This window comes from Onychostruthus taczanowskii, unplaced genomic scaffold (assembly GCF_017590055.1).
Source record: "Onychostruthus taczanowskii isolate IOZ18803 unplaced genomic scaffold, ASM1759005v1 scaffold65, whole genome shotgun sequence".
Classification (NCBI taxonomy): Eukaryota; Metazoa; Chordata; class Aves; order Passeriformes; family Passeridae; genus Onychostruthus; species Onychostruthus taczanowskii.
In genome coordinates this window covers 55,646-69,134 of record NW_024504233.1, presented here as the reverse complement: position 1 = coordinate 69,134, position 13,489 = coordinate 55,646, and the positions used below count along the sequence as shown (strand labels likewise).

The 13,489-nt window shown below is 39.4% G+C and overlaps 1 protein-coding gene across 1 annotated transcript in view; it reads right to left on the bottom strand.

Annotated features, from left to right (window-relative positions):
- Positions 1-1,152: 1,152 nt before the first annotated feature.
- LOC121344579 (pancreatic alpha-amylase-like) overlaps positions 1,153-13,489 on the bottom strand; it is a 37,019-nt gene continuing 24,682 nt past the window's right edge. The window contains exon 6 of the mRNA XM_041420700.1: positions 1,153-1,504. Within this exon, the coding sequence (XP_041276634.1) occupies positions 1,153-1,504 (352 nt within the window). The remainder of the gene's footprint in view (positions 1,505-13,489) is intronic.

Sequence of the window (13,489 nt, the reverse complement as noted above, 5' to 3'; positions counted from 1 at the left end):
ATCCAAGTCTCCGTGACCTTGGCCACCAGGCATAAGTTTTGTTCCCACATGAATGAAGCAGTTCTGCAAAAGTCCAAACATTCCTTTCTTTGGAACCAGACAGCATGTCATCTCTTGTTTTTTAATCAAATGTATTTCTGAATTGCTGCTATTTCAAAGACAAGTCTGTATATGCTTTTCACAGCATAGGGTGGCACACTCCAGCTGCTAAGTTGTTGCCATAGGCACACCAAATTTATTATAAGTTCTTGTCATCATAACTCCATTTTACATCATGCACTAATGCAGTATTGTGTTAAACTCTGACATGGTTCCTGATGAATGTAGTAGAGATTAAAGGCCACAGCCTCCCCTCAGAGTAAAAACTGTATGGATTTACTACAGGACGGAGCTTTTTATCCTTCCAGTTACAAAGGCATTAAACTTCAGTAGCCCTTTCAAAAATGGCTACTCACGCCTGACAAGTGGTTTCCATTGGCTTTTCTGTAGGACTGTAGTTTGAGTCTCCTTTAGAACAAGTGCCAGGACTGTTGGCTACTGTCAGTGTGAGCTCAGGGCTCCACATGGTGGGGCAGCCAAGGGCTTTGCTTCTGGGGAGGATTTCCCCCTCTCTCTTCCAAGGGCCAGAACTGCTGGTGTGGGTGCTGAAGAGCAAGGCTGTCCACGTGGTGTGAGCAGTGCTGACCAGACAGAGCTGAGGAAGAATGCTGATCTCCCTATCCATTATTTATATGGAGATACGGGAAGGTGATCACATCAAGGCCTGATCTGGGAATCAAGTGATTTGCTATCAGTTCTCACCTTCATATCTTACAATTGCCATATTTCTAAGACAAATTCTACTTTTTCTATTCTGTGGTATACCCATCAGCTTGTACACAGGAATTATAACCTGAAACAGGATCTCTAGATGCCACTGTAAGCACTTAGCTACAGTTAATACAAACAAAAACAACCCCATCAGATATAAGCTATTTAAAACAGAGAGCAATATATTTAGTTTTAAAAGTGCCCTTTGGTAAGATAGTCTTATTGCTTTTCTCATTACTGTGCAGAATTAGAATAATCATTGCCCATGCAAATTAGTTACAAGAAAGAATATTTGCAAATAGCAGATGAAAATTAAAGGATTATATTTGGCAAACACAACTGCTAGATCAGATTCCCCAAAGCTGGGGGAGGTACAGATCGCACCTTCCATGCTGCACAGGAATACCTCAGTGCAGGGAATGGCAGGCTTTTCCACTGAAGCTGTTGGGCCATTCCAGGAGCCTTCCGGAGAGAGGCAGCAGGAGTGTAGGAGTTTCCAGCTCTCAAAAGAGTTGCCGACAAAGTGCCCAATGTGAGCCTCTCCCCTGCCCTAGCTCTGCCCTTGGCAGCAGGTGTTGCACACCCCGTTATCACACACTGGCTCTGCGTCCGTACAGGCACGTGGGAGCTGTTGCTTTCTTTACAAGCAGATGTTTCATTGCTGGGCTCCTTGACCTCGGCCCCTATATAGGCCCTGTATGTAAACAACTTCAATTCACATGAAAATCAACAACCAGTTCAGAGAGAGCTGGCATAATGCATAAAACTGTTTACAAGCCCAGACACTGAGACTCAGATATTGCTTACATAAGGTGCACACACTTATCCGCACTCATATACACCCATCCTGGAAAGTATAATGCAGGAAAGGTGTTTCTAGCATTAATTTAGTCTAGGGTGACAGATGTTAGAAGGCATCAAGGAAAATCACAATAATAGTATTCTGTTGGGCTACAGCAGCATTAAAGATTCTAATCTGTAACTACAGCTTTCACTTATAATTCAGTCTTTAGCTGCTAAACAAACTAAATAATTTATCAAGTACAATATGTTCTAACTCTGCAGCTTGCAAAAACTGCAGCCATACCTTTATTTCAAGGAGTCACCAAATGGTGGAAATGTCAAGCTCTTCCTTAAAGTGCATCTTCTTCAATTCCCTTGGTAGATAGCACTGATTTTTTTTTTTTTTTCCTGAAGATGTTTTATTGTTTTCCTACTTTTCATCAGGGTGGGGTTGCCATGGCAATAAAGTAGGATGTCTTGCTGGATTTCACCTTTACTGTCTTGCTTCATATGGTTCTCTCTCCTCAGAGCAAACATGGTGGACGCAATGCACATACAGATGTCTGATTTCAGATTTCTTTCTCGAGTGTGCTTGGCAGCTGCTCTCCTGAGACAGGAAAAGCAGCACTTTGCAAGCAGCACTTCACTTTACATTCATCTTCCCACTCTCTAGTGGCCACCATCGTGTCTCCCTTGCTTTGTGAGCTCTTTTTTAGGATGGACAAAGCCTTTCATGAAAGACTTGCTTCCAGTGTAAACAAAAATTTTGCTTAAGCATTTCAATTAACCAAATGACCACATCAATTCTCCTCTCAAAGCTAGTTGTGGTAAAGTGGCAAAATATGCTGCAATAGATATAAACACCCATTACATATCCCAGCAATCTCCTCAGAGTTCCCCCTGGATTTAAAAGGCTGAGCTTAGGTTGTGATGCTATGCCAGTGAACTGGGTCTCACCTTTCCCTGTGTCAGTGTTTACTGACATACCAGTTTTCCCATTTAGATTTGTCTCAGGAAGAAAAACTTCAAAAATTAAATCACTCACTGGGTTGAAGAGTTTCCGTTTTATATATCTTTCCTGCATCCTTCAAAAATAGATTATAAGTCTGTTATCAACATCTGAATTTCACAGTGGTAGCATCTCAAAAACCCAGGTGAAAAGGATGGTAAATGCTGACTTAAGTCACAGTCCTTCAGTGAACATTGCAGATCAGCTCTTCTCTCCTTGTGGAGTACCAGCAGTGGAAATAGCTGAAATTTCAGGATACACTAATGAATAATGCATCCCATGCCACAAAATTGTCACTAGTATCACAAGTATTTAAAACTCCGTATCCAGTAGCTATATATCTCAAAAGTATTTTTAAAATACATGGCATTTTTAATATGATGGGATTTTTTCCCTTTGGTGTTTGGATTCCTCTTTGCAATTCTACCAAAGTAAAACAGGGGGGATATACTACATGAACTCCTGTGGATTAGCCATGATGCCTTTCTTTGTCACTTTCCAAAACTCTGCTTGTAATGGCCAAGCTGAGAAAATGTTTCCCAATTTCCAGGTCAAGGGTTTATGCTTTGCTTTCCTTCTTTCTGCCTTACTCACTAGAGTAGCATTAAGTTTCTCTTGGATTTTGGTAACACTGCCTTGGCAGAACATCAGTGTCATTTTAAAGTATCATTATAATATTTGTTCTTCTGACTCCTTTGGTCTCTGCTTGCCAGTCCCAATTTTTTTCTTGGAAAGATACTATTAGCATAATTATTATTCTAACATTATAACACTCCAGAGACATGGCCATTGTCTCCCTTTTCCATTTAGTTAATGCCATAGGAAACACAATCTGGGTAGAAGACAAAAAATAACACATGTATATCAAGACAGATAAGAGTACTTTGAGGCTACATGACTGTGCATGCTAAGCAGCAGTGACTCTAAGGAGCAGCACTGTGACAGTCTCTTACTTTTGGTGCATTATAACCAAAGAGATTGAAGAGGAACCTCCAGTAGCTGTTCCTTCCGAAGCTCTTTCATAGGATGGAGTACAACAAAGAGCATGGAGTTGCTTCTCTGAATGTCTTGTGGTTGGTGTGAGATGTTGGTTGTCAGATGAATGGATGGTAGGAATTGATTTCTTAGCAAAGTCACTCAGAAGATTGAAGAAAATCTTCTGTGATGTGAGAAGGTTTAGTGCACGTTATTTTGCTGACCTGGAACATCTCTTTCCAACCTGGTAGTAGTGGCCTGCTAATAACAGGCTCACTGCTGCTACCATGACGAGGACAATCTGTGTTTTAGAAGACAGACTATTTCTACTATTTCTTGCCCAGACTAACACTTCTGTGCATGACATACCACAGCTACAGAGATAATCGTGGCTGTAGAGCAAGCTGTGCCTTGGCTGCCTCTCTCCAGTTATTTTTCAGAAGCCACACTTCCTGCTACTTTGGACAGGACCAGGCCATCTTGTGCCTTTTAAACCGAACCTCAGCCCAGTTTATCAATGCTTGTGACACAATTTCAGCTGGCAACAGTAGCCCTTTCCTCAGGCCAGTTGTGACAGTGTCCGATTTTAGTGACCTAAAAGCAGCTTCTGCACAAAAAAAACCCCTCCAGTGTTCATTCTCATGCCTGAAATGTGTGGCATGTGTAGGTCCCTTGTCCTGGAAAGCTGTGCTACATTTCCTGACTTTCTGCTATTTTAGGAATGCACCAAGCCCCAGGAAATATGTCAAAAGAAAAAAATCAGGATTTTTAAAATATATTTACATTGCTTAGCATTTTTATCAGGAAGATTTCAAAGAATTTTATGTGAATATTACTATCATCCCCAGATTATAGCTGATAGGACTTGGATAATGTGTAGATCAGCTATTTCCTCAAATCCATGGGAGAATTAAGTGATGAAATTAGGAATGGGATCCCCCATCTTGGTTTTCTATTCCGTGTTGTAACTATCACATATTTCTATGTCATGTATGGTTCCGGTATTTACAATTTAATTCAGCTGCACTCCCTGCCATTTAATTCAGTAACAATATGTGCATTTGCAGGAGTGGGGTGGGAGGGCCTATTTTTTGGGCAGGCCGTGTGTGCTGTTTATAGTTTAAAAAGCATGTAGTGTGAAAATCTGATGGCTCTTGAAAATATCTTCCTAGACATTTTGCTGCCAAGAAAACTGATAATTAACAAAAGTAATTTTTGTGACAGAAACAAAAATGCTGACCATATGCTTTGCTTATAGTCCTATACCATTTCTCAGGAAGAAAAATAGATCTTCAACCAGCATTGAGAATCATTAGAACTGAAAATACAGTTCATTACTTACCATGTTTACTTTGAATAAAAACAGAATTCAGTTTTTATGTTCAACTGCATTATTAGAAAGATCTAAACAGATGATTAACAGGTTTTTCTAGGCCCAAGGACACCTGGCTGAGTTGAAGTGCTGAAGCATGTTATGGTGTGGTATTACCTGTGACAGCATAGGAGCTCTATCCATAGTTGATTCAAACAATGTAAAAAAATTAGATAAGTGCCTCAGATTTTATTATTCTCGAGGGAAAAGTCAACTGAGGATGATTCCTAACTGCTGCTGAGAGAAAAAAAAATGCACAGGCTTCATTGCTGTAGAATCAAGCCAATGCAATGCAGCAATGCAACTGCAATAAGGATGGAGTACACAGAGGTGTTTGATATGTATGCATGTGAACACATTTATGAAAAGTATTTTATTGTAGCACTTCAAAAATCTTGCAGGCCAGTGAAATGCCTTAGCTTTTCCATATGTAATAATTGGGTAATAGCAATGCTAATGTATTATTGGCAGATATAATAATTTCTCTGTGTTAGGATGGTAAAGTTATTCAGAACTTTCATGTAAACAGCAGGTTTTTTTAAGAACTATCTCTATTCACTATGTTTTTACTTGGCAACAGGAGTACAAACAACTCTTGTCTCTTTAATTCACTTACTGCTGAGATGCCCAGCAAGCCCTATGACCACCTTCTTCCAGCTTCTACAAACGACTGTCTATTTGGGAGGATAATTCCAGCTTCTTGCTGCTGACCTGGGCTGGATTCAAGTTACTGAAAAAGGAAAAGCCTGGCAAGGGTCATGAAACTTTGAATGCATTTATTTTTAGGACACTCAAGCAGAGGGCAAGCAGAGATGAATAACACTTGGAATAACAGAAGATCACCACTCTTCAAACAAACAGTGACTATCTGACCTATAATTGAAGATAGCTCAAGGTATCTTATTTCTTGTGGGTATTATTGTACCTACATGTAGTCAGAGGGGTAAAAGAGTTCTGACGTCAGCACAACTCATATGATGATGAGCCAGAGCTCTTTCAGTTAAGAGCTGAGGTACATTTTGTCTGTGCAACTGGATGAGAACCATTGCAGTACATGTGACTGTTATTCTTCAGCTCTGTGATGTCTTTAATATTAACCATTGTCTTTATTTCTCCATGTGAGTTGTTCCCTGAAAAGGAATACAATATTAGAAATCTTGAAGTGTTGAGAAATTTTTGATATGAACGTGCTTTAATTACCTTGCCAAGCAGAATCAATTAGGAAATATCTGTTGTCTTGAAAATGGTTCAGATAAATTAAATAGAGTATTAGTATGTGTTTATCAAACAGTCCAGATCAGAATACTCTTGTTTTCAGAAATAGGGTGCAATATGGCTTAAACAGCAAGAAAAAAAAATTCCTTTTGATTAAAGAATACTGTGAAGGGAAGGTCAGCCTCTGATTTCTGTGTTCATTTTAGAAACACTCTGTGTGAATACAACAATAATGGAAACCTGAAGGATTTAAATCCTGTTTAGGGTGAGACAAATCCACAATTCTTAACAACCACACTGCTCAACCTGAGAGAGAACAAGATTTTATTGTCACTTTCAGAAAGTCTAGAAGCTCTTTCTGGAAACAGGAACCAGTTAGTGTCATCACAGCAAACACCAAGAGATATCAGTGAGGGCTGTAACTTCAGCCAAGCATCTCAGAACAAAATCAGACAAACTCTTTAGTGACAAAGATTCAGCATTAGTGCAAAAGCTTCTGGTTATAAAATAGTGAGGGGGAAAAAAAGACTTGCTGTATAGGTGAAATCTCAGTAGACTGATTCAGTTTTTTCCATGAAGCATTAGCAAGGTTTTAAATAGCTGCAAACTGCATATTAAAAATGCCCATGTGTATAATACATGAACAAGGGCACCTTGGCTGAATACATTATGGAACAGAACTGTCCTCTTTACCCCCTTCACAACCACACTTTTGCTTGCTTGTGTGAATAGTCAAGAATAGTGATGAGCACTTATCAAAAGTTAAATTAGGCAGTCAATCAATAGATTAAGACTCTATTAAAAAGAAAAAAAAAAAAAAGCATTCCTCCACCAGTTCCTTTCTTTCTCCCACTTTCTAAAATCAGGCCATTTCTCTGCAGCTCTTTATTTAGACACAAAGCCTGGAAAATGATCATGTTTTATCTACAGACTGACTGAGGCTTTTTTGTGATTCATTCACCTGCTGCTCCAGCAAAGACATAATCCCATCTTCATTTATATACCTGAGAGACAATTCAGATACAGGAAAGAATGTCTGCTACCAAAAGGAATCTGCTACATCTGCTGTGCTTGATATATGTGAAGTGTAAAAAAAAACCAAAAGAAGTACTGATTTTGACTAGCTATATATTCCTGACCCATAAGCCCACTTCAAGAAACAGAGGCACAGAATTTTTTTGATTAAGTAGTTTGACTTTCTCCCCTTAAGTATTGTTTCCCTGTGTAACTATTCTGTTGCAGCTCTCAGTGGAAGGACTAGCAATTCTGCTTTTTAATGATGCACTCTCTCTAATGATGAAGGGGAAAAAAGAGTGCAAGTTTTCTGGTCGAGGTAGCTCTTGTCTGTGCTGCTGGTTTTTAGCTCTCAAGTGAGTGGGACAATGTATAGCTCCAAGAGATGAAGCTTCTGAATTGCTGTTATCAGTGAGAGCTTGCTGAGAAAATGAAGTGCATGCCTACACTTCTATTTCATAGTCCGTGGAAATTAATACCATTTTGAGCCCTGCATGCAGGCCTTTACAGATACCTGGAATGTATTTTTTCCATCTGACTCATGTCTCTGTGAGTCATTTATGGGGCTTTCATATGCAGAGTTTTTTAGGCTATTTATGATGCTTCTTTGAGTATATTTAAGCCCTCCTTTTAAACAGGGGCTCAGCGCACAAGGAAAAGTTTCTTCTGGACAATAATTCACAATTATAGAAATGACAATGATGCTCAGAAGATGGAAATCCCTTCCTATTGTAACTACAAACAATTTCCAAGAGGAGACTCTTTTTTTACTACATTTCATCATAAGTAAGGAAATGTGGTTTGCCCCTTCTTGCGCGACCTGGACAAATCATATGATGTTGGCAGCCCTCAGCATTCCTGTGGCCCCAGAGCTGGAGAAGAGTCCAGGATGAAGCAGGGGCAGGGCAGAACCCTCAGCCCCTTGCAGGCTGTGCAGCACTGGGTGTGGGGCTGGCGGGAGGGCAGAGCCACACAGGGCAGCAGCAAGCCTGGGAGACAAAACCTTGGCACCCTGTACTGGGAACAAACATCAGCACTGCAGGGAAAAACAAAAGATGCAAGAGCACTAAAATGGCAAAGCTGAAAGGAAAGCTAAAACCAGCAGACAAAAGTATTGGCAAATAAAGGATTCGGGGTTTATTGTTACCTCCAGTGGAGATTTCACTGGTTTTGTGTTGTGCACCATCTTATTACACTAAGGGCATGAAATTAAACTTCCTTTGTTCTCCAAGACTGTTTGCAAGTTGCTTCCCCATACTCCTTGAAACACATACTTCTTGAAAATGGCTGCCAAATTTTGAAGGTGATAAAGCAATCAATTCCTGTTTAAAATAATCAGATAATAGTAGAAAAAAAATTATTTCTGTCTGTCTTTTCAAACCCCTATTGAGATAAAAAGGGGTTGTGTGTGAAAAAATCAGTAACCTCCAAGACACAGCACTTCTGTGGGAAGGTTGGAATGGTCTTTTCAGGGCTTTCTCTTTATTTTGAAAATTTTTAGAGAAATAGATTTGAACAGACCAAAGAAAGGGATGAGACATCCAAAAAGAAAAGTATGAAACAATATTTAAATGATGTGTGATTTCATTCTTGCCTGAGGGCATGCTGAATTCATCAAGAGAGTCCCGCAGGATATTTCACAGTGTGGTGGTACACAGGCTGCTTCCCTGACAGGTCATTACTGCACATCATGCTGGGATCCAGTACACAGCATGCTGCTGGCTGCTCTACCTGCCTTGGTCTCAGGGTACTCCCTGTAAACATAGGTCAAGCACTCTGTCCTTGGCATCCCAGATGTCCAAGCAGACTCACAAGATGAGTGATTGATTTCCACTACAGGACAGAGCTGTCAGGAAAAGTCATCCTCAATTCAGAAGGTTTCTAGACATGTTCCTTAAAAACTGAGGTGCATAACACAGTCAGTTGGTGGGGTTGGCTTCTTGAACAACTCCTTTCTGACTTCATGTACAGCAGCAGCCACTGAGTGACTGAAATAAATCCATTAAAAAGCAGGAGGGAGTACAAGAACAAGTATAGAATAATTGGAGGACTGAATGAAAAATACCTATTAGAGATGTATTAGGATGAATGAAATGAAGGAAAAAATACTTTGTTAGTGGGTGCAGTACAGGCACCTCTCAGCCAGCAGAAAATTTTTTCTGGGTCACGTGGTGTATCTCAGATGGGAAAATCTGAACTTGGTATGAGAGTTTTATGTGTCTGTTTTGACACCAGGCTGGCTCCTCTGATCTTGCAGGAGGTGTCAGTGCACTGATGGCCCTGGAGAAGGAGGACATCCCCTCCCAAGCAACCTTCCCCTGGCAAGAAATTATCATCTGACCTTGGCCCACCTTCTGCCCAGTCAAGTAGCAAAGCAATAACAGAGTAAAAAACCCGAGTGCTTGAAGATAGATTGGGCTGAGTTTGGTGATCCAAGACCTTTATCTAATTAGGCCTTCAGAAGTTTGCATTGCTCCTGCAAACTGTTGGTGAAGAAAGGTTTTTTAGTAATAGCTGATGTTTATAATGATTTTGAGAGTAAATCACCCAATGTTCTACTTTATAAATAGTACAGCAGTGAAAGTTTTAGGAATACATGGAAAATGGGAAATAGAGTGGTACTTCTGACCAGCAAAATATTCAGCCTTCCAAAGTCAGGCAAAATTTTGGGGTTTTCAGGCATGCAGGTCTTTTAGGACTGTTTGCATTTAGATTCAGAACCTGAAATGTTAGTTTCCTGGCAGTATTACTCCCCTTCTAAAACTGAAATAGCAGTTTGTAATAATAACAGACACATGCTCAGACCATAGCCATGCAATGAGAAAAAAAAAACCTAAATATTCAATTTCTATGCTAGATTAAAAGAATTTCACTTTTGCCCAGTTAAAATAATTTTTAATTAAAATATTTTTTTAAATCCACTGTGTTCTTCCTATAACTTTTTTGATTACTTGGACACAGAAATCACTTTTTGAAATATGGTAAGAGAAAACATCTATTTAGCATTAGAGTGGGAGGTGTATCTGTAACATTATTGTTCTTTTTTTAAATCTGAATGAACATTTCTTATTATAGTGGAATAGAAAAATATGTGAGTCAATAAATAGTGTTTCAGTATGAGCTAGCAGAATTGAGGAAGTGCAGCTGGGGGTAGAAAATGGCTAGAGGCTGCTGTGTAGCTTTTTACTTATCTACAGTGTGAAATCTTCATCTACATACTTATCCTTTCTTCCTTTCTTTGTTCTTTCTTAGAAATAACTTCAGTCAGTTTATTGATTAGTTTTTACTCCAGATTTTTAAATTGTAAAAGTTGCTGTGACTCCTGGTTTCACCAGATACCTGTCACCTTGACCGCACTTGTAGGCTTGAATCAGAGCTACCCTGCATGTTTGGAAAAGTCTTTAGTTTATGAAGGGCCTGCCAGATGATTGAATGGGAACACCAGAAACAAAGGCTACCTTACTGTAGTTCTTTACAACACAAAAATGTTCATTGGTGTTTTATGTAAGGTTTAATGAGAGCTTCTTCTTTGAGCACTCGTGGTTTTAAGCCAAAAACATAATAATATGAGAAACAGGAGACGGTGTGGAGGACATGTGCACATGACTAATCAATGCATGCTCACTCTCTGCTTGATCTGCATTACAGAATTTAATCCTGCTTCTTTGTGGATACAGATGGCTCCTTTGCACTGCAGCCAGCCTTGGTTTTTTCACAGGAAGACAGAAAACAGTGGATGGCCACATGGGGGTACATAAGTGACGGACTGCACAAAGCTAAATTTCTTCACTTGATCACATGGCAGTAACATAATGGAAGTAAATAGATGAAGGACTAATAATTCAAGAATAGAGATAAATTTAATACTATACATACAAAAAGCAGCCAGTAAATGTAAATGTGCTGTCATATCATAGCAGGAAAAGAGGCTTCTCTGCCTCAGCTTCTATAAGTGCTATCTATAAGTGGAATTGGTCCACAAAGTTTCTTGGCATCCAAACATTTTTAAACGCAGTCATAGATCAGGTAACTTTTCTTACAGGAGGCTATTCCTAATTAAAAATGGCTTCTAGTCAGGACGCTTTCCTTTATTCTCTTCTGCCTCTGTAATGCCCCATTATTTCTAATTTCTGTATTGCATTATTCTCTCAGCCCATTCTCTGGAGTTCCTCTCCCAGCATAGCTACAGTTACTGTGGCACCCTTGGTCAATGTTCAGCTGCAGTACATGATTCTCATAGATGTTCCCATCAGTCAAATTGTTCCGTGCTTAAACATTAGCATTGCTTCTTGGATTTTTTTCCCCTAAGCTCAATGTCTCACCATCTATCATTACCCTACTTTTATAGCTTGTCAGCCAATTTAAAATCCATGGACAGTGCTCATTTCTAACCCAACTGAGTTTAATTTTTCAAGTACGATTTCTGAAGTATTGCCTCTACTGTCTGCCAATACTGGGTACAAGATCCAAAATTGCTCAGGGTTACAAATACGTGATGCCCCACTGTAGTCAGCCTGTGCTCCAACACGTATGTCTGGGATCATATTTTCACTCATTGCTGTTTATTGCTCATATTTCTGCTGTCAGATGCTTACTTTGCTTTTAAAAACCCCAAAACCTCATTTCTGTTCTTTTCCTAGGGAATGTAATGTAGTTTACCAGATGATCATTTCCACGATTACTCTTTATTCATCTTCTAAAGTTCAGTGCCATCCAGACATCTGGTCTTTCATTAGTTCTGCAAAAGCCCTAACCTACAAAGGAAAAAAAAAAATACTCACATGGCTAATTTTAAGTATGTGAATCCTAACGATGCAAAGAATGCTGCTCATATTTTTTGACAGAGGCATATAGATAACTCTTGCAGAACCAGGCCATAAAATACTCTAAAAAGATTTCTGTGGTTAATCATATAAAGTAACTAGCATGAACACTGCAATGTACCTCACACAGAAGTGCTTATAGGCCTGTACTAAGGTTTTCCATGCATTTCTTTACCAGCTTTTTATCAATCACCTGAGCGTCAGACTTGTGACAAGATGAAGAGCAGTGTAAGTATTCACCTGAAGCATGTTGATGGATGTGTGCTTTCAGGACATTTGGAATCAAATGCACAGTGTTCATCATTTCTTAATTAGCCACTTAGCCACTTTGCTTGCTCTCTTCCTCATTGACGCTAGAGATCCACATAGGAGTGCAATCAGTTTAGAATCAGCATGATCTTTTTTTTTTTTGGTCTTCTTTAAATAGCAGATTTTCTCACTTAAACTACTCATCCTCACTAATATATGTGTAAAACCCCATCTTATTTGTTTTGTATTCTGCAATGAGGATTCATTTCCTTCTGTCTAGAGAGGTGTTACTGCAAAGGAGCAGTTTTTTTCATGACTGTATCTGAGAAACACCTTTAAATTTGCATTGCTTAGTTAAAAAACATCTGCCCTGCACCAATTTTTAGAATGCTATTATTTAGGTGTGAACCATTTTGTGAAAGGCAGCTTGTAACTGCTTTATGTCATAAATATCCTTTAAACACCTACTCTTTGAACTCCTGACTCATCAGTTTGGCATCTGAAATTTTCTTCTGTTAATTACAAGATACTGATCTTGCTCATTACCACTGTAACAATAACACCTTGTTAGGCAAAGATTGCTGCTTCTCCTGGCAAACTGCAATGTTTCATGTTTCAGTGCTTTCTGTCACTTACCTTATTAAATCAGTTTGCACATAGCCAGCTTTGCACATGCCTCTGCAAAATCCTGAATGTTCCTTTGTAGGCTTCTGAATTCAGAGCAGGTGATGTGGAACACACAGGATGAATATCACTTGTTACCATTAACTTGTAGATCTTACCCCAGCCCAAAAATGTCTTGTTGTGAATTTTGCTGAGCAACAGAGGAGATTATGAGGAGATTTTGTCTTTTTGAGTGTGGATCAGTAAAACAAGGAGAACTCAAGTATATTTTCCCAGGACCTGTAGTAACCTGCTACTGAATTTTCAGAAAGCCAGCAAAAGGCTTAACTGCAACACTGCTCCTTCTGAAAAGGTAAGGCCTCCAAGCCACCTTAACTGCTAGAAAATCTTAATCAGAGAAGGTAAAGGCAAATTCACCTACCTACCTCCAACTGATCTGAGTCAGCAGGGACTGTTAAGGGTTACTTTGTCTGCTTTTATGTCATTTATTTGTTATGTGCATTTTCATACAAGAACAGCCTGGAACAGAAAGGAGCATCCTGAAGATGACATGACCAGGAGAAACAGATAGACTGGGCAAACGCTGGAGCTGGACTATGCACAGATGTAAATAAT